This window comes from Opisthocomus hoazin, chromosome 3 (assembly GCF_030867145.1).
Source record: "Opisthocomus hoazin isolate bOpiHoa1 chromosome 3, bOpiHoa1.hap1, whole genome shotgun sequence".
Classification (NCBI taxonomy): Eukaryota; Metazoa; Chordata; class Aves; order Opisthocomiformes; family Opisthocomidae; genus Opisthocomus; species Opisthocomus hoazin.
Genome location: NC_134416.1, coordinates 27638409 through 27659701, shown reverse-complemented (window position 1 = coordinate 27659701; position 21293 = coordinate 27638409). Strand labels below are relative to the sequence as shown.

General features: G+C 42.0%; 2 protein-coding genes across 2 annotated transcripts in view; one reads left to right on the top strand and one right to left on the bottom strand.

The window, feature by feature from the left end:
• Positions 1-468: 468 nt before the first annotated feature.
• MTERF3 (mitochondrial transcription termination factor 3) lies at positions 469-17717 on the bottom strand. The gene is made up of 7 exons (XM_009943549.2): positions 17173-17717; positions 14866-15018; positions 13676-13865; positions 8876-9023; positions 7539-7610; positions 4541-4702; positions 469-2274 (listed from the first exon to the last, which is right to left on the bottom strand). The coding sequence occupies exons 1-7, from the start codon at positions 17459-17461 to the stop codon at positions 2080-2082; spliced, it is 1209 nt and encodes a 402-aa protein (XP_009941851.2). The 5' UTR covers positions 17462-17717; the 3' UTR covers positions 469-2079.
• Positions 17718-17991: 274 nt separating this feature from the next.
• Positions 17992-21293, top strand: part of PTDSS1 (phosphatidylserine synthase 1) — a 31271-nt gene continuing 27969 nt past the window's right edge. Inside the window, exon 1 of the mRNA XM_075415822.1 lies at positions 17992-18261. Coding sequence (XP_075271937.1) covers positions 18083-18261 — 179 coding nt within the window. The 5' untranslated portion in view covers positions 17992-18082. The remainder of the gene's footprint in view (positions 18262-21293) is intronic.

The following is a 21293-nucleotide window of genomic DNA, read 5'->3' as shown; positions in this document are numbered from 1 at the left end:
TTGGTAATTCTAGGCCAAACATTTCTTCTGAAGATTTTTTTTCATCTTAAAGCCAAAAAGTGTTTGGCACAATCCTCAAGAAGTTCTTGTATCCTCTCCCCCTTTTCCTTTTAGCATTCCCATAAAATCTTTTGGTTCCTTTTTTCATGGTATTTCTGGGAAGGTCTTTGGCATAAGCTCACGCATTTAACATTTAAACTGGTTTAGCTCTGGCAGCAATATAAAAATATTAAAGGAATTAAAAGCTCAGAGCTCAAGACACGATATATGCATTCTCCAATATCATGGTTTGTCACACGGTAATACAGATTGTGGTAAGGACAGCAGAGCAAATCTGCAAAAGCAAACTTTGGCATTATGAACCCACATACTTTCTATTAACATTAATTTTTACTATAAATTTTTACTAGATCGAAGATTATAATTTGTTATTAGTTTTTAATACACTCAAAAATCTAAGCAAGCATATTGAATTAGACTTAGACATTTTTATTTAAAAGGAGGGAACAAGGGGAAAGTGTTTAGCCATCACACTTCAGCCACCACTTCAGATGAAATTTGTTACTCATCTCAGCCAAGAAGGGTCTACTGAATGGATGGTTTCAAGTGATCTTCCCGGGCCAATGCAGTGGGAAACATGAGAACAAAAGAGAGCATCTCAGATATATATAGCGGACAATGGATGTGGCTTTTCACTGTGTTTCAAGTGAAGATGCCCCAGTAAATCATTTCGCACCCTGCTTGTACTGACAGCACTCCTTTTCTTGAGTGTTGCAATTCAAATTCCAAATTTTTATTCTGGATAAAAGACCCAAGTCGTAAGCCAGAGATCACTATTATTCTCATTCTTTAAATGTCTCTTTGACCTTACTTTATTTCCCACTTATTAGGGAATTTAACCTTTTGAATTTTATTCTGCTATCTGCATACAAATTGGTATTTTAAGCTCCAACACTGCGCTTCTAAAACATGGAGGCTTTTTCATTAAATAAGCTTAAATCCAAATGAAAACATCTGGATTTCAGTTTCCTGAACTGTTTTAACTAAAAGAATGGAAACTTCTAAACAATAAACTACCAGACACTTTGCATTTGGGTTTAGCCAGTTTCTTCACTTTGCCCAAACACTGTGAAGCATTTGATAATTCTGCATTAACGTGCTTTGTTTACTGATAGAATTAAGTAGTTTTAATACTCCCATGATTCCTAATGTTAGCATTTACTTAAGCTGTTATAACTGAGCAAGATAACTCTGTCGGCTAAGGATATACTACAGCCTCTCTTCATATGGTTACTGGCATACTAAAGCCATACAAAATCTCATTGGGATGGGAAAAAATATTTCCCCCCTCAACAAGGGGAAGAGAAAAAGTGAATTAAAATAAGTTCCTTCTGGATTTCAGGGACATGTATAGTTTTATTTTTTTTCTGTAATTTGCCTAGATTCAGATTGCAGATTTTCTTTGATATTTCAAACCAAGTTTCACTGCACAGCTTTTTAACTCCAGCAGCCAGTTTCACAAAGAAACACCTTTGTAACCTGTTGAAAAATGCCTTTAAGTATGAGGGGCTTCACGTGTATAACACTAATTCTTTCTACTGTACAAGGAAAAGAATAATATTATTAGCTCTTAAGATAAAAGCAAGTAAACACGTCACTTCTTCGCTACTACATTAGCTTGTTACTCTAACTTTTGGGAGAGAGGATGAGGGGAGAAGACAGAGGGCAAGACAAAATAAGTCACTAGCGAGTTTTTCCATCTCCCAAAACTCTGATTATTGAAAGAAAAAGAATCCACTTTAGTTTACTTTTCTGTTAGCATGCTGCATCATTCACTCTGAATTAAATTAGCAATTAATTACAAGGATTGCTTCAGTAGCAATCAACATGCATTCACTCAATCCTTCTGAAATATATTTTAAGTCACCATGAAGAATATTACCACGAGCCTTTAAATCCTACAAATGTTTCATAAGCAACAACTTCTTAAACCAGAAGTTAAGAGACCATAAAGGGGAGTAGTTTTAGAAAATGTGTATTTCATAACTTTATTCTATTCCTTTTTACATGTGTTACTAATTAAAGTGTTTTTAAGAATTTTTCAAAGTCCTGTATAGAAGCTTTGGCAATCTCTGTACAAAACACCTCATCAGGCAAGGATACTAGCTGGTCCAGAGAGATGTAACTGGGTTGTGCTGGGTCATACTGGGCTCTTCCCAAGAATGTAAGAAACATGTGTCTCTCTTTGATACGCAATAGCTTTGAGTTGAAAACCTAAGAAAGAAAGAAAGGGAAGAATCTTTTAGGTTGTCTACATTTCAGACTCTCATAAATCTAAAGATGATGAATCTAAAGAGCATTTTTTAGACAAACTGAAGATCTAGGAAGAAAACAAATAATTTGCATCTTCTTATTTATGTGAAACACCAGGTAGGTTACATTTATATATATAAATTATCTAAATCCTAAATAAATGCTTCAATACAATATGCTGACGCGCACACACAAGGGAAATCAGGGAGTGATACAACTCTCAGGCATGTTAGGTTTTTTGTTTATATAGGATAACTATATTACATTTTGTAATCACAGCCAAGAAAGTGGAGAGGAGACATTCAGGAACAGGGAGCAAGAATGCCTAAGCATTTCCCTTATACTATCAGAAGTGTTTATGTATACTGTATTGTTATAAGGAAGAAATGAACAGGTGACCACATGGCATAACAGAAACAAGTGAATTGCACAGTGGCAATAGAAAAGGTGAGTGGCTGCGCCTCCTGTCATAACACAGCCAAAAGACAGTGCAGCAGTTCAGTACAACCACTTGTCTTCTGCTGCACAGCAATGCCTACCTTTGAAGATATTTGTCACAAGAAGAATTCTAGACATTCAAAGGCAAGAACAATGGTAAGGGAAACATAACAGAAATCAGTGGAACATCTAAAAAGAGAGAGAAGTGGGAAAGACAAGAGACACACAGTTAAGAAGCCTTAAAAGCAGAGATCTAACTCTGCATTTCTGAGCAGTACAACTGAAGGGAGACACTGCTGTAGAGAAGATAAAAGTGAAAACATGAATGCTAGAGCAATGAAAGCGAGCAGAGTTTTTACTAAAAAGGAAAGACTACTGAAGGATTTCATGAGGATGCAAACTAATTTGAACTAGGACAGAAAGCGAAACTACTGTTGCTCCTCTGCCTTCCGTGAATTTTAAGAGGGAGTCAGAAGACGGGGAAAAATCCTTAACCACTGTTTATGAAGCTAGCTGACAGGAAGGATGGTTACAACAGCAGCTGTAACATCAGAGAGGACTGACAAATCCTGTATGCCTTTTATTTTCAGCATTAGTATCACTCAGGATAGAAGCAAGACGTATGCATTTGTGAATGCAAAAGTTAACAGCCAGACCACATCAAGACTGGGTTGCCCTAGCCAGATCCTGGAACTCCCAGTTTTTGAGGCTGGAAGGGAAGAACAGCGTGACCGTGCCAAGAACAAGGAATAGAGGAAACTCTCCACTTACCTTTCCAAACAAAGGGAAAAGAAATGAGGTGAACCACCATGAAGCCAACAATAAGACAATTGAGAAAGAAGCGCGCAAGACTTGTGGTCACTTACAGGTCAAGCAGGGCAAGAGTGACAGATGGACTGGAGTTACAGCAAACATCCTTGTTGAGTAAACATACTAAATAGCAAGATCAGTAATCAAGATCCTGGGGAGTAGTTTTATTTCCCCATTTAATTTTGGCTTTTTAGCAGGTTAGATTAGACAGTTAGATTACCTACTAGACTTGCTTTTAAGAAAACTATTGCAGTTCAGAAGTGGTAATTTGTGCTTTCTTTTCTTCCTTGCAAGAAGCTAGTATGACTGCATGTCAAGCATTGGATGAAGCGACTAATGCTTTCAACTTCTAATTTGTGAGGAAATAACAGTAATGAGGAGATAGAAAAAAACAAAATAATCATCAAGAAACTAACCTACTTTCACTCGTGATTTTTTTAGCTATTGCTACAGCAATAGGTAGATCAAGGAGAATCTGATTGCCTAATAGACAACTTCTTTTACCTTTATATTTTCAGATCCTAGAATCTATAAAATTTATAACTAGACAAATCCAAAAGAAATATTTTTATATATTTTATCTAATAAACAGATCTTCTGCATGATCTGTCTTCCCTTGCGTCTCTTAGCTAGGTAAGATTTCAGGACAAGGAATCCCTAAGCAGGCAGTAATATCTCTTGCATGAATCCAGAAGAGATGAGCATGACTACTTCTGCTGAAAACTTAAAAAAAAAAAAATCACAAGACTGGGGGTGGTGGTGTCACATGTGCCAGGGGAAGAAGAAGGGCACTTCCACACTGAAATCCTCAATGGTTGCTGTATTGCTAATAAAAGTTATCCCAACTAGAGTAAAAGCCACAGATAAGTTGAAGAATTCGTGTGTGTCCTGCATACAGCAAGGCTCCACCTTCAGCACCAAAGTAGTGAAACAGCTGTGCAAACAGCACCTGCAATTTATTCCCAGATTAACAGCTCACCTGAGGAAAGCAACTAAGCATGTGGTGGGGAATGCCCATTATGTTGTGTAAGTAGTCAAATGTCTGTTTGAGTCTCTTTTTACTTGCAGTTAAAATCTTGGGGGTTTTAAATACAATCTGTTGAATTTCATTACGTTGAAAACCAAGTTCAATCCGACAAACCTGAAAAAGAGCACAATTTTATTTTCAAAAAAGTCAGCTATAGCAAACTTAGCTTATTTTAACATGCCACTAAAATAAACTAATGCAGAATTCTTCTACCCTTTGTCACACAGCAACAAGAATGCAACCCACAATGATATCTGTGACTCCAGTTCTTCTCAAGTCAGACAGTGCACATTCTGGATTAAAGTGTGGTTTGTTTATAGAATATCCCTGAAGTAAAGACGACGTCTGTGAATGCTATGTATTTTTCAGCTTGTCTGAGATATTAACAAGAAAGCCGTGTTTCAGTATGCGTTGCAGTTACAAGCATAAAAATTCCCCTCTAAGGCATCTTTTATCAGTTTCAATACCAAGCTGTCAAGAGAGACTGACTTTCTAGTTATGGAGCTGTTGATCTCTGTAAAACACAGCAATCACAGCTAGTGACTACTTTTGTTAATGTGTTATTTCTTTTGCTAATGTATCAAAGTTATATCTTTATATTAGGGAGTATAATTTCAGTCCTGTAGTCTTCAACTGAAGTCTGTTGAACCTGAAAGAGATGTGTAGAATCTGTGTTGTATTCAGTTTGTTTTACAGTTAGTTAATGCCTAAAGCAAGACGTCTTTTTTCAGAGACTGCCTTGACTTTAATTATGGTTTCCCAGAAGGAAAACAAAGCACATTTTTTCACTAATATCATGAGCACTCCTCCCAAAGTGCAGAATGGCAAGCAGTTCATTGAGCTGTTGAGAAAGGAATTCAGCATACAAGAGTGTCTGGTAACTCAGCCATTTCTTCTGTCCTCCAGTGACATTCACAAGCAGCTTGTTTTCAGTCATGAAGTGAGCGTGCTTGCCAGTCAGCATAACCAGGCTTTCAAATCCAACTCGGGTACTTCTTCAGCTGGCAAAAAGGTGGTGCTTTTTGTTTTTCCAGTTTGATGTGCCAAGACTACAGCTCTTTTCCAAAGCTGCCTGGCAAATGCAAATGGAAGGGCTTAGAATCTGGATTTTGAAGCTACCTTAGGACTTCCAGATCCTTACAGGGAATTGTTTCTAGAGGTGGCTATAATAAGGAAGAACCAGGAGTTGAAAGACCTAATCTGCTTTATAAATGCTTGTGTATCACAAGACTAATCAACTAAGACAGCAATCAAGTATGAAGAGATATATGTGCACTTCCGTGGTGTCTTCCATGGATCTGAGTTGGCAGGGGTAACTTACTGCATTAAGATACACAACCGAGAGTAAGACCTGATGTTAAATCAGTGGAGATGTATAGCTGGCCTCACTGTAGAGGTAACCGTGGCAAGAATCTTGAGCTTTTCCTTTCTACTCTGTGAAATGGAACAGTTCTTTCTTGACATGAACCGTGAGCACAAATGTAAGTTGCTTTGACTGTACTCAGTTTGACAGCAACCACATTTAATATTCAGTAATTCTCTAGACCACATATGCTAATATCCTTACTGTGTAAGCCCCAGCAATATTCAGCATACTCTGTATGATTCCCACAACAGGCAGTGGTAATGCAAGCTTTCCAGTTTTACCCTATCAGTGAATCTCTAATTGTGCTTGATGAAACCTTCAGAGAACAGTATGAGCTGTCCCTTCAGCTTATTTAGTCCATGATTGGAATCTTTTGACAACCAGTATCAGCTGCAGCAGTTGTTTCTAAAAAACAGCCCACTCAGAATGAGAGGTACCACCAGATGACTTCTGAACTGCTGGTATATGGTTTCACTTTGAATACTGCCTGCCCACCACCAGCTTAGGACATACAGGTCTGAACCCAGATTCTAAATCCAAGACATCCAACCTCCTGAAAGGCTGGAGCTTCTAAGCATCAGGAGATTCTAGTAGTAAGGACCTAAAAATCCTTCCTCTCTTTCTGGAACATGTTAAAAAGAAGGATGCTTCACTATATACTTTTTGGTAGACAGACAAGATAGTCTCATAGAACTGAGGATCTCAAAAACTCTTTCATTATAATATAATGAATTCCTAGCCTGTGGAAACAATGTTCATTAAAAACAAAGTATTACTATTTGGAACAGTCTGCTACTTACAAGTCTCCTCCCTTACCACACACATATTTCAGACTGCAAGATTGCCAGTGTTTAATAGTTTCAGAGCAGGGAGTCTTGTCTGAAAATTATATATTTTAATTCATAGTTATGCGTTATAGGATAATGGGATTTCTCAAATAGTTACACTACATCATGCTGTTTGGCCTAGATGGCTTTACAGCACAATAATTAAACCAATACATAGTTACATTTTCAAAGGGGAAAGGAGTCCCTGTGGGTTTGAAGTTATTTACCCAACAGTTGTTAATAACAACCATCTGCTATCAGACAATAGGTGTCAAATGCACATTTTGGCAGACTAGCTACCTGTCAAGAGGAAAATAATCAACTGCACATTTCTTGCTCCTAAATCCTCACGGACTATCCAAGTTAGCAAAAAATCATAATAATTTCTTAATAATTTTTTTTTTTCTTAAGAAAAAAAGAAAAGGAGTGAGCAGGCCCTATTTTTCACTTGCTGTAAAGAAATGGGTAACAATTTGTGTCACCAGATAGCAACTTTTGGCAGGACGGGACACAGACAAAGTTTCTAACCTACATCAGAGGAGAAGATGGAACGAGATCCTCCTCTACGTATGCTGTAAGATTGCAAGCCATAGAGGAGAAGAAACTGTTTAACAAAATCTTCAGTTGTTTTATATTTTCACTAAAATTATTTCATTAAGTTATTTCTGTGCCGGATTCTCCTCCAGGAATTTTATCTCCTGTCAGCTCTTAAACTATGTGGATACACAGTACACTTAATATCTACTAATAAGCTCACCTGAAGATTCTCTTTTACAGGCTCTAATTTGCCAGTCAGTATCCTTGGAAAACGAATTACCAGATCCTTTGTCTACAATTAGGGAAGACACACAAAGGAAAGATTATTACTCAAAGCTTGTTTGTGAATCCATCTGTGAAAGAAAGATAGAGATCTCATAAACTTTTCTTTTCCCCCAATTGGAAGAGGGATGCACTTTCACTTGCATTTCATTTTATCTCTACTCCAAAGATGCGTGTGCATGAAGCACCAATATATTAAGATGCAAAATGTTATTCAAATATGTTTGTCTGGAAAAAAAAAAACAACACAGCTGTTGAAAAACAGACAGAAGACTGACTAAAAACATACCCCAAAAGTAGAAAGCATGCTCAAGTGCCCAATCTCTCTTAGTGCTCAAGTTGTTTCTTACCACCTTTTTTTTAAAAAAAAAAAAAAAAAAAAAAGTAAAGAAAACACTACCTGTGTTATATACCTGGCTATAAAAGGATTTTTCACCTGCAGTGGAATTTGTTTACCTCAGGATCTGGTTACACCATAGTATTATGGCAATACTAGAAATTACTTCCCATTGCCTCAGCTGTGCAGTTATTTGTAATCCGCCCTGAGTACAAGGCAGTGACTAAACCCTTCTCCAGAGAGACCTCTTACCTCAAGCACAGAAAGGCCAGGAACAGGCACTGTGACAGCTATGACTGTTCAGCAAACAAAAGCCAACAGAAGAACACCAGATTCCACTGGGAACTTGACATTTATTGGAATCCCCAGCTACTGCAGGAAACAACTAACACTGCCCACTTATTCCAGGATACTCCAGCTGCTAGCTCCTCTGAAGATCCCGAAGCATGGTGCTAAGCACATAATGTGGTGGTAAGCACTCACCAGCAAACCCAGGGGTTACTCTTGGTGAGCTGAATGATTTGGCATTTAGTTTCATATGATATTCGTAGATTAGACTATTTTTCACCGATGAGTTATATATGTTACAGCATCTTGAAGAGATGAAGAGAAACAATTTTCTAGAAGTTAAAAAAGCTGCTTGCTGCTTCAGCAATGGATTCAGTCCTCTGACCCACCTCAACATACATGTGCTTCTTGGACAATAACCTGCAGCAGATCATCTTCAAGAACTGTACTTCAAGACCTCTGAAGATTAGATGTCCATGTTACTTCTATAGACAGTTAAAATCACGTTATTGACATGTAACGCTCTGCGTTACCACTGGTAATGTCATTAATGTTTGTGGATAAACTCCAAACACTTGAAGTATTTATATTCCAAGGCCTTAGAGTTGTCACTGACAAAATACCTAAAGACTTCAGTGTACAGTCTTTACCTTTTTTACACTGAGGCCAAGTTCGTTTTTGAAGAAACCCAGTCTGTTATCCAGTCTTTCCACTGAGAACAGCAGCAAATACGGAGCTCTTGAGACCATCTGAGCAATTTCTGCCTTACCAAATTTTTTTGATTTTAGGTAAGCCACTCTAGAAAGAGAACAAAACCAAAATAAAATCCGGTGATGAAAATTTTATTGCCTCCATTTATTCAGTACTTGCTTAAATTCCTCAGTGATATCTTATAAACGGACAGATGTTCTAGCATTAACATGCAACCCTGCCAAAAATAATTAGGGGGAAATCTACAGTTATCATAAAAGTAAAATACCATCCCTTCCAATTAATTAGAAGTAAAATAAACCTCAGAGCAGAATGTCAATACTGAAGACAGATTTTTAATTCCTTCCAGCTGTACTTAAGCAGATAACTATGTTAACCTACATTAAACTACCACCCTGTCTCCTAGATTGCAAACACATTAATAGATCATCATAGAGTATGGACAAGAAGATATATACAGCCTTTTGCTATTTTAATGAATTCCATTTCTGCTGCTGAAAGAACAGAGTACTATACCTCATACATCCGTGTTCTGCCAATAGCACTGGAGTAGAAATATCATACAACAATGCTATCAGTAGAGACATTGTCCAGAAAGACATTTCTAAATCAGCTGAAGTTACTTTTGTTACAATAGGTCCCTACTTTCAGTCACTGGTCCAAGGATTTAGTTACAAAACATCTGGTTGTCAGAAAAGAGGAGCTGACAAGTTTTTGTGTTTAACAGACCTTTCTTTCTTTCCAACTTGAAACTTTTTCCAAAGTTTGCTGAATTCAGTGAAAGTGAAATCCTATTTCAAGTACTACTTGCAGTAGATTATTGCCATAGCTCCCAGAAAAAGAAATGGGGGGGAAAATACAGCACACAAAATAAAGAGACATGACTAACCCACATGCCACCATTTACAAAAAAAATGAACTACAGTTTGAAGAGGTTTCCTTTGTTTATAGATAAGCATATACAGAAGTATTTGCTGTCAGATGAACTTAGAGCATACAAGAACTGAATTTATCTGGCAGTAATTACGACACTAAATAGACTGCAGAATATTCTGCAGAATCACATATTCAGCAAAAGGTGGGCCATGTGTTACATGATGTCTTGTGGAGAGAAAAAAATAAAAAATACCTTCCAGTCACTACAACTTGCCGATCTTTCCACAAACCCTCAAAAATGAAGTCATCACAAGCCAAAAACCTCTAGACAGAAGATCTAAGACCAGCGTCTAGAGGACCAATTCCTAAATGAGCAGGCACACCGACACAGCAGGCAGCAGCCTAGGCTCCAGGTAGTGCTGACGGAACTGGCTGCTGGAGCCTCGGAGACACAGAGAGGTTAGGAGGGGGAAAAATGCAGAACACAACAATAAACAATTGGCCCTTCAAAAATTATCCCATTATGTTTTGAATACTGCAGCTTGGCTATGCTATACTTGCATTCAGTTTTTTCAAGGGCACAACTGCCAAGCATTCTAGAAACACAGGTAAATGAGCAGATTAAAAATAAAACCTTTTGGTTGTCCTGACTCCTGGGTCTTTGCACACTGGGTGAAGAACCCTGATTTTAGGACAATGCCTCCACCTGTTTTGTGTTAACAAGTTATTAAGACTCACACCTGAAGCATTTCTTCACATCCTGGAAAGGCATGAAGGTTAAAAGAGAGATGGCAAGATTGTAATAACATGACTCTAGAAACTGTTATATTGAAGAAGCACAATCACTCAGCCTGACCACTGTTTGAGATAACTTTGTGAGTTTTGGCACCAAGGTTAGCCCTCGTTGTGCTACAGGGGTCAACAGTTCTATGTAGCATGTTAACAGTTTCAAGTCATCATTAATAACACCGTAAAACAAAGCATCTGGTGCAGCTGCAATACAGACACTGATTTGCAACTGTCAGAATTGTTATGAATTATGGCATGTTTTGACTTTTACAGTGTTTATCTGAAGTCAAATGCCAAATCTATTGAAATTTGTGTTTTGTTTCCCGGCAACGTGGAATCCATAGCACTAAAACATTCCAGAATGATGTAACCAATACCATGTCCATCTGCACTGAAGTGTTTATGCAAAGGTGATACTCAGCTTTCAAAAGACAACTATCTGAGGCACATTCACTTCACGTCCTGCCATATGCCCTCCACAGCACACTTACTTTAATGCTTGCAGGAAAGCACTCACCAGTGCCAGAGATAAACTTCCTGAAAAAATCAAGCTGCAGATAAAGAAGAAATCGGATTGCCCTGTTCATCCCCTACCTCACTAACCAGGCAGCGCCACACAACAGTCACTGAAAAGCAAATCTGACTTCACCGGAGAGTTAGAATGTTTATCATAGCAAAAAAATACTCTTTTCAAAGTACAAGCAACTCAGACAATCTAGACTCAAAACTACTGCTGAAAAATGAAACAAGTTGGTTTTGGATACTGTTTCTGAAAGGCCACCTACTGAACAGAAGGATGGAAGAACAGAACAGAGGAGAAAGAAGAAAAGTCAGGTCCGTGTTAGAGATGTTGATTAATGTGCCTGTTTTCAAAAAGCCGTATTTTCAGATTTTTGTCTTGGACAGCTACTATCTGCAAAAGCCAAGAAGATAGACTTTCTTTTCCGGAACTAAATACCCAGACATTTTGAGTTCATTACAAAGTGTGCGCACACACACCTGAGTTCTTCTGTAAAAGAAGTGTTGACTTAATGCAAGCCTCTCTGGAGTAAATTTTAAGAACAGAAATCCATTTTCCTGCAATTTTTTATATAATCAAGACATATATTGGAAGTATGAATCAGAAGAATAAAGTAATTCCATCTCAGAATCTAACTTCTCATAGGTACCCACCAAACAAATACATGTGAGTAAAGAAAGCTAGGATCACTATGACTGCAAGACAGAAAAGTTAAACAAAAAAGTACAATCCCATATTCTGGTGCTGGTACCTTCAGTATCTCATGTCTTAATGGGATCCCACTTGTGAAAACCTGGAAGGAAGTACTAAAGCAAAGGAATATAGAGAAGCTTTTTGTATCCATCAACCAACAGGGAGAAAGAGTGGAATGCAGTTACAAGCCATCACACCATCCCTAGGAGGAAGTTTTGCAAAAAGTGACTGTGGATTCATGACAATATGGGGTCAAAACGTACATTCAGTTATTTCAGATAAATGAAGAATTAAGAATAACTTTTTTTTTTTAAACTAGATTGTTTAGATTGTTACAACAAAATATTTCAAAGATCTTGAATATTTTAATTCCAGTTATTTAGGAATACTTTTCTTTAGAAGAGAAAGCCTTCTGCCACAAATACAAATCTCATCTTTAAAGCTCTGGAAATAGTCCTCCAAAGTTAACTATGCAAAAACACTAAAGATGCGGTTGTAACTGTAAATATGTATTCACAGAAGCCTAAGACCTCAACCTGACCAGCATCAGCTGGTATCTCAGTTACTGCAGGGTGAAGTCCAGCATCCTAGCTTAAGCCCGTTGAAGGAACTGTTGAAATCTGCACTCATGTGGCCAAGGTGCACACATATGTGAAAAAACAGTACAATGATGGTTGATTTCTGACACAGGGAGAATGGACAGCTGCCATCAGTAACGTCTTAGACCATGCCGGGTAGATGTGCCACAGCTCCTCAGTATTCTTGTTTTGACCATCTTTATCCCTTTTAACTCAGCTGCAGTTTTTTAAAGCTACCTTGAATACCAGTATTATCCCATTGCATCTCTAAAGCTGACAAAACAAAGAATTGTTAATGAAATAACAACTGCCATTAAAGAGGAAGTCCCACTGTTGGCAGAGAACAAGCAATACAATTACACAGTTTGATTCAGACAACACTCAGAGTTACTGAAATCAGCAGACTTCAGTCAACTTCCGACACAAATCTCATCAATTTCCGAGTAATGCTGCTGGAGAAAGAGGAGTATGTGTGTATAGTTATTTCTGCGGTGCAGAAGAAAGACCCATAAACACAATCACTTTTCTTAATAAAAAAAATAATTCCACCTTTGGTGGTTTTGGTACACAAACAAATAAGCTTAAAAAAACCCCAACTAACTCCACAAGGCAGCTAACTAAAGAAGCTTTGGTCTAAGATAGGAAATCTTCTAAAGAGACTGCTATTTACCCTCATGCCCAGACAACATGAGTGACATTGGTGAATGGTCTAGGGCCATACAAGTGGGAAAACACACAAAAATTAGTTCATTGTAGTCTTATGCTCAGTTTGGGCTTGACAACAGGAAAAAAGTCACCAAAACTTTCTGCTGCTATGAGAAGTAAACACAAGAAGAGATCTGGTCTGCTTCTTTTACTGCAGAATTCACAAGGTATGGTTAGATATATCATTTAGAAGAGTGGTTTCAAAGCACAACTGAAAAGGTTGATATTGTTCTACAAATTTAGGTGAAGCCTCAGGGACCAACATTTTGGAATCTAAGCTGACACAGATAAAGCAAGTGGCCTAGGACGGCACACTGCTTCCTCTGTGGCAGAGAGACAGGGATGAGCAGCAAAATGTGTCAATGGTCAGTTTTCAGGTGGATCAGAGCGTTGACTTGCGATACCACCACCACCACATGTTAATGCTGACTGACGAGAAGGCAGAGGAACACGGAGCCAGGGATCAAGTGAGAAAGGCAGCAGCAGCAACACACAGGTTCAGACAAGGTTAAGCCAACTGGGAAGCTAGATCTTCAAGACAAGAGCCTTAACACCTTGCTGCTATTTGAAAGGCTTACCTGGTTTCTAAGGCTTCCAGGTCTTCAGCAAGGATGTATGGATTTTTGGTTAGGAATGGTCCCAGCTGATTGTCTTCTACACCCACATCCTTAAGAAACAGAAGTATTTTTCTTATATCTTTTTCAAAGTCCAAGGTCAGTAAGAGTTGACCTGCCTTTTGACGTTTCTCCACTTGGGATAAGTCCACTCCTATAAGAAACAAAATTAGATATTGCTTTAATTAAAAACAGATCCTACTTCCTATGTTTCAGGAAGGCATGTTGAAATGTACAGAACTACTCCTTTTTTGCACTGATTTAGCATACTTCAGTTGCTCAACACAGCAAGGTCACATCGCCTTGTATATTGTGGAAAGATTCCAGATAAAATAAGCAGTCATTTTAGACGCTTTTGCTAAGTTTATTTTTGAAGGAAGACATTTGCAGTGAATCCTGTGTGTGAGGAATCAAGTACACCAGCACATGCCACATGCAGAGACCTACTCTTGTTGCACAGAAGTATGCATGCAAGGAATTCCTAACTCCGTTACACAAGGGAAGGGGACAGTTTTACAGTGAGGTCCCTTTGGATCCTGGCCCATACAGAGCAATTTGTTACTGCACAGGGCCAAACCTCCCCCTCTCAAATATTTATTTCTCTAACCTTCTTCTAGTGTTCCTTGCACTTCTGGGAAACAAGAAGCAGCCAGCAACCTTGAACTCAGATATCCCTGAACAGTCCAAGTGCTTTTTGATGAGAAGTAAGGTTCTCTTCCATCCCTTCCTCCTTGACTCTGCAGTTTACTGTGCTCCCCTTCTAAGGCTGCACACAGCAACTGCTCTCCTTCCTTCCTTCCAAGGACGGAGAACTGCAACTTCTTTCGCAGCAAACTAAAACATTCTTAACTAGCCCAAAAGAAGAGAGACCAATGAAATCACCTCCAGAAGCTGTGGGAGATGCCTGCTTCTAGCATCCACAGCACTAAGGGACTAAAGCTAGCCAAGCTCTGTCTTCAACTAATACGGGATTGCTAGTGAGTCATGAAGTCCCCTCTCCTTTTCCATTTACCTGGGATAACGTTCTGCTGCCCTTAGCCATTGGTCACCATTCCTATTTTCAAGTTTACAAGGCAATTAGAAAGATCAAAACACAAATTACAGAATCTCCAAAGCTCCAGATACAGGCAAGCCACAAACAAAATCACATGTACCTAGGTGGACAAGTTTCGCCAGGGTTTCTGAGTGATCAACATAATCTCGGAGTGTGGAAGATTGAAGGGGAAGAAGTGGTTCTGCAATGATCTGCACAGCTTCTTCCTCAGAAATCTCTTCCAAAGCAGACGAAGGTGGGACATCATCCCAGTCTAAGAAACAAAAGTAGAAGACCCAAATACATTTTGTGAAAGACAAAGCTGCTCCCACAAAATGCTATACAGATCTCAAAATCCATTTCAAAATGCAAGAACACTGTGCGTAGGTTGAATAGCCAATCTATTATTATTTGAGAACATATGGAAACATAGATTCTACTCCCAGTTTTTGTCTCTGTTCCATCTCCTTGTCACTGCCCATCAACTCTTGCTCACGTGGCCAAATCTGAGTGTAGTACCCAGCAAGCCTGCCTTCAGTCTGCTGCCTTGATCACTGCAGACAACAGATCACATCACCTTCTTGAGAAAGGATCTTCTTTCACGTCTTCACAAATGCATTCTTTCCAGATCAAAGGCTACTACAAAGATTATTTTTCATAATCTGACAAGCCCACTGCTTTGTGCCTCTTCTGCATCTGATGCCTGAATTGCAGTTGTTTTAACTTTGAAGATATTTCACAGCGACCTCCAACCAAGGTATCGTATCATTACAGAATGGGGGCTGACTGCCACCACCTCTTAATGCCTAAAGAAATCAAGCTCCTTTTCTTATTGATTAAGGCTTCCAAGTGAACATCATTATGCTTGTTTCCCCGTAAGTGTTCCAAGTCAAAGAGCTCAGTGTCTTTTTAAAAAAATATTTCTCTAAACTGATCTATTTTTCCATTGACAGGAGCTCACAGCAGCTAGATCATGATTACTGTTTTGCAGGCTGACTGCTAGCATCCATCTCATTTATCAAACTGATTACTGATCAGCAGCCTTAATTATGAACTCTTCAGGATGGGGATTTTCCGTCTCCTGTACCTTCGCACAATGACTTCCTAGAGACTGGAGTAACACTCTTCCATATCAAGAAAACAAAGCCATGCCAGAACTACCAAGACAGGTTCCAACATAAGTAGGAGGATCCTAATATTCCAGCAAGAGTTGCATAGACTAGCTCAATAGCTGTTGAAGGTGTCACCACTTCTTTGTCTCAAAGCCTCATAAACAAAAGCATAGTAAAACGTTTTTAGCGACATTTACACCTTAAACAGTAAAAAGAACTCTCCAGGAATCTATATGGATATTCAGTATTTTCTTTCAACTTGTTGAGGACCACACCAATACATGCCAAGGTCCATTCTGGAAGCATAGATGCCCTTTTTCTGCCACTCTTAAGTTCTTTAAACCTCCTATCAGAAGGATAAAACACACCTCAAGTTACAAAAAAAAAAAAAATTAGTGATTATGTTTACTCCATTATATACACTGCCAACTGGGCAAAATGCTCCACACACACATATACACAACAGTAAATCTGCTGGCAGCTACAAATCTGGCACATAAATAAACTGCACCGCAGGTGCAGACACAAACGAGCTGGCTGACCTGTCAGTTCTGGTGCAGCACTGTTTCCAGAACCAGCTGCACAAACACACAGATCTCAGTTGCAGCTCTGAACCACCCCAAAAATAAGCTCTGTAGGATCCAAGTTGGCTGGGCTCAAAGCTGAACTGCAGCATACAAGACTGCTTAGTAATCCAGAGCAACTTTCCTCAGTATACCAGAATTACTTTCAGAGGGTGGTATGTTTTTTATCCTCACGTAGATATCCAAGTGGAGAAAAATGAGACAATTTCCTCAGGGCAACACCACCAAGACGACCTTGTCTCTTTCTCCTTTGCCCAGGAGACAGTTTGAGGAGCATTTCTCACCAGGACAGTGCTTAGGGAGGCTTCCCACTGCTGCCTCCTGTTGTTCGCCCTGATCACTCAAACGGCTTCAGGGGTGGCCTTCCCACACTGCTGCTCAAAAAAGCCCCCCCAGACAAACAAGCAAAATCCTTTATTTTGTACCCGCACAACTACGAGGGAAAGGCAAATGCTCAGCTGCTGCAGGTAGAGGCGTGAAAAGCTCTTCAAATGGCAGCTCCAGACCGACACTTCTACCCAAAACATTGCATCTCTATCTTGGATTAAAGGTGTTCTTTATATGCTAGGGTGGCCACAGGAATCCTGCATTAACTACAGGACTAAAACCAAGTGAAAGTCAGGAACTTCAGATAAATATTTTAGATAAGCAGGCCAAGAAAGGAGAACCAAGGGTTATATTGAAAGCGTGATTTGGAGATTCGGGAGGAACGGTATCCCTAAGGCCTCTTACCTTCGTACAGTATTTTTGCATTCAGATCAGGTAACTTTTCTGCTTTCGCTTGTTCCTGTTTTACTGGTGAAGGCAAGTTACTTTCGGTAGCAGGCAAGGATCCACCGGGCGGAGAACAGCCTCCCACAGATAGCAGCCTGCAGGCCTGCAGCCTCCACGGCAGAACGCCATTTCCAGCGGGCAGCGGGGCCGCAGGGGCGAACCCGCGGCCCCTCGGCGCTCCGGCGGCGGCGCGGCCCGCTCGCAGCAGGCACGGCCAGCGGGAGAGCCGCCGGGCCCAGGCAGCCATCGCCCGCCTCGGCGCGGCAGCCTGCCGGGAGAAACGGGCAGAAATCTCTCGCCGCCGAGCGCTAAGGCGTAAGCGAGAGGAGCCGGCTCCGACCGCCCGCTGTCCCTTGGGAGCGCGGGGGGAGCCCGGCCAGGAGCTAAGCCCTCCCCGAGGGACGCGGCGCTCCGCGCAGAGCCGCCACCTCACAGCCCCGCCGCAGGGCCCAGGAGAGCCGGGAGCGGCCGCCCCGCCGCGCGGCCCCGGCGGCCACCGGGACCCGCCAACGCCTCACCTGCCCCGCGCGCCCCTCGCGCGCGCGGCGCGGCCCACGTGCGCACCCCCCCGCCCCAACTCGGGTGAGACCATTCCGGGGGAGGGGGCGGGGCAGGCAGAAAAGGCTGCTTCCTACCGCTTGCTCGAAGGGGGCGCTGTGGCTCCGCCCCCCAGTCCGCTCCGTTGCTTCCTCCCTTACCGCGTGGGCGCGGGGAGCGGCAGGGCGAGCTCCGCCCCTCGGCGAGGCGGGCGCGGCGCGTCTCCCCTCCGCGGCGGCGCCTCAGCGGGCGGGCGGCCGGTCGGTCGGGGCCGCGCCGCGCCGCCCCGGCGAGAAGCAGAGCCGCGCCGAGGCGAGGGGAAGGGGCCGAGATGGCGTCGTGCGTGGGGAGCCGGACCCTGAGCAAGGACGACGTGAACTACCGCCTGCACTTCCGTATGATCAACGAGCAGCAGGTGGAGGACATCACGCTGGAGTTCTTCTACCGGCCGCACACCATCACCCTCCTCAGCTTCACTATCCTCAGCCTCATGGCCTTCGCCTTCACCAGGTGCGCGGCCCCCGGCGCCTCTGCGGCGACCCCCCGGCCGCGCGTACCCGGCCCCGGGGCGAGGGATGGGAACGGGGAGGGGGCCGGGGCCGGTCCCCCGGGGGCGAGGGCGGGCAGGGTGACTCCGGCGGGCGGTGGTGCGTGCTGGGGGGGGGGGTGTGTGTGTGTGTGTTAACGGGAGAGCTGCTGTGGGGCCGCGACTCGCAGCGTGCCCCGTGGGCAGGGGTGTTGCATCGCCGGCTGGCTGGCGAGCAGCCTGCCCGGCAGGCCCGGCGTTCCCAGAGCGGTCATTCTCCTCCTGTATTTCCTGGGAACTTGTTGATCGATTTGTGGCTCTCTGTTACAGTCTCTACCGAAACCAGGCTGTGTTTCAAGCGGTTGCCAAAAATGGCTCTTATTGGGCTATCAAGAAGCCCAGCAATGACATCACTCAAGTAGATCATTTACCAAGCGCTCGGTGGACAGGGGTGACTGGTTTGTGTCATCGTTTTTGTGCAGCGCACTTTGTCTGAGCCCGGGCGCACGTTGGCTGAGGCCCGGTGCCGACGTGCTCAGCCACATCGCTCCCCCACCGCAGGAACAGCCCCGTGCGCTTCGCCTCTGCAGTCATTCGGGGAAATTAAGAACGGCCACAGTTATTTTCAGGACCCTTGTTTGTAAACAATGAGCATAGCAGTGCAGCCTGAAGGGTACCTTGCACTATTTTTCTGAGTTGTGCATACTTTTTATTGCCCGCTACTGAACGGGCCTGTGCAGATGGTGACAGGATCCTCCTTTAGGCAAAGCTGCGTGGTCTCTGGGCAAACAGTGGTTCCTGAGAGGTTTTGGCTGAGTTGTGCATCGTGACTCGGGCTCATTTACATTTTTTTGACATTGTACGTACACAATCACAGATTTCAATGGCCTTGTTGATTAAACTCTGCATTTGACAGAAGAACATTGTTAGTTGTCCCTTGGCCTGGTATACAGTTCAGTGTGTAATCTTCTATCTTATTCGAAGGATCCAAATGTATAGTTTTTATAGTTCTGAGAATAATGGTTAAGCCTGGGTTGAGCTGAGAAAGGAGCACAAGAAAGCATAAAATAGTCTAGCTGCAAATGGGCTGAGGTGTGCCTTTTCTTGTTTCAACTTGTGTGTGGCCCCAAGGAAGATATTTTTGGTGAACACATCCCTTGTTCTACTTAGATCTTGTTACCTAAACTAAGGTAGAATGTCCCAGGGGTCCCTGCTTAACTCTTAAATCAGTGACATGTTTCTGTACTTTAGTACAATGCTTAGTTAAAGACCTTTGATACAAATGCTCCTCTTGTCCTGTCTCCCCTTGCTCCATCATTTTTCTCACTATAGGACTAATTTAGGTCAGACTTGTGAGTTAAAAAGGATTCTCATCCAGACATTGTTCTGAAGGATTAAGGGAATTGATCGCTCACCTTTGGGGAAGGGAAGGAATTTTGTCATTAATTCTTTCAAGCAGAGTATGACCCAAGCAGCAGTTTCAGAACTGTGGGGTCTTCTAGGCCCAAAGGACATTGCTTCACTTCTGGGATGTTTGTTTGCGTTTTTCCAAGAGGATTGCTAGCTTTTCTTTCCATTTGTCTTGTTAGCTTTCTAACTCAATTTCTTCAGTTTAGTTTTCTTCCCCCTGTCTGTCTCTGCCTCACTTCCTGTGTTTAAATACCTGTTGACTTCTCTTTAATTCTTCTCTGTTTCTCCCTGTCTCAGGTTGTGGAAGCTACCCAGATTTTGTTTTCTCCCCCCCTTTCCAGCTATCACAGGAGTTTCCTAAATCTCCTGGGTGATACCAGAATCCTGCCTCTATTGCCTTATTTGAGACACTACCCAAACCACATGTACTCTTTGAGAAGCTGGGGAGGAGGAGATAGTTCCCCCCACGCTTGCAGTATGTGCTCCCAGGTCTGGTCTTTTTATCGCCATGCTCATTGCATTGAGTCTCCAGTGACAGTGTTCGTGTTTCCACCTCCTAGGCACAAGGTGCTGTAGGCTTCCCAGTAAGGTGTGACAAGTGATTCTTTGCTTTCCTTGTGCTGTCAATTGTTCTGTAGCTCTCCTGGTCAATTTGTTAAGAAGGGGATTTTCTATACTGATGTTGCTAAATAAAACACGTTTTCAGGAACTTCAGCATAGGCAGAGGAAATTCTGCTTCCTTTAAAGCCTTTCTTGCCTCTTCTGTAATTGTTTTCTGTCAGAAATATGTGATGGTTCAGACAAACTTAGAAAATGCTTTTTCCTTGCATGTACCAAGCCATAACATGGGGTCTCCCTTGGGATCATTGAGAGCAGCTGATACTGTCTTTGAGCTGATAGATAGTGGTGAAGCTGAACTTCAGATGGTGGTAATCTTCAGGTAGCAATAACAATAATAATCCAGAAGCAGAAATGTATGTTTAGCTTTTCCATGCTAAAGTGGGGAGTAGAAGGTACTCTGGTTTTTAAAGCACATCCTTCTAGTGCTTTTGACAGTGGTTGCAGCTGCCTTGGTTATTTCCTGCTGAGTGAGCCAGACACAGGCTCCTCTGCTTCCAGGCTGTGCCCTGGAGCAGAGGCGTGGAGTGGCTGTAGCTTTCCCTGTCCTCTTTTTCCCTGGAGAGAGGGATGTGGCCTTCTTTGAGCCCAGAGGCAACCAGCAGGACGGCAGGTGGGTGCTGGAGGGGGTGTTTTGTGGAACACGACAACAGGACTGGGGAAGCTGACAGATTGGTAGCTTCTGGTGTGAAGTTGCAGGGGTTTATGGAAGCAGGAGTAAGACCTGTAAGGATGTAGGACTGTTCTCTTTCACATCCCTTGGGAGTTGATTAGATTATTGTGCATTTAGGTTTGATTTGGGGATTTTCTGGAATATTTTTTCCCCAAACACATGCTAAATTTAGTGTTCTGGCTATTTTTTCCTCAGCTGAGTATCCTCATGCTTTTTTATTCATGATGTAATAACTTAGTGGTTTACGTTTTTGTAATATGCCAGTGTAATGTAGTGCTCTGGAGCAGGGAGAAGAGCAGGACAGAGAAAAATGTT

Coding starts and splice junctions, on each gene's coding strand:
- MTERF3 (XM_009943549.2), bottom strand. CDS start 17,461: ATGGCTGCCTGGGCCCGGCGGCTCTCCCGCTGGCCGTGCCTGCTGCGA. Junction 15,019..17,172: donor TGCAAAAATACTGTACGAAG/GTAAGAGGCCTT, acceptor TTTGTTTCTTAG/ACTGGGATGATGTCCCACCT. Junction 13,866..14,865: donor GGCGAAACTTGTCCACCTAG/GTACATGTGATT, acceptor TGTTTCTTATAG/GAGTGGACTTATCCCAAGTG.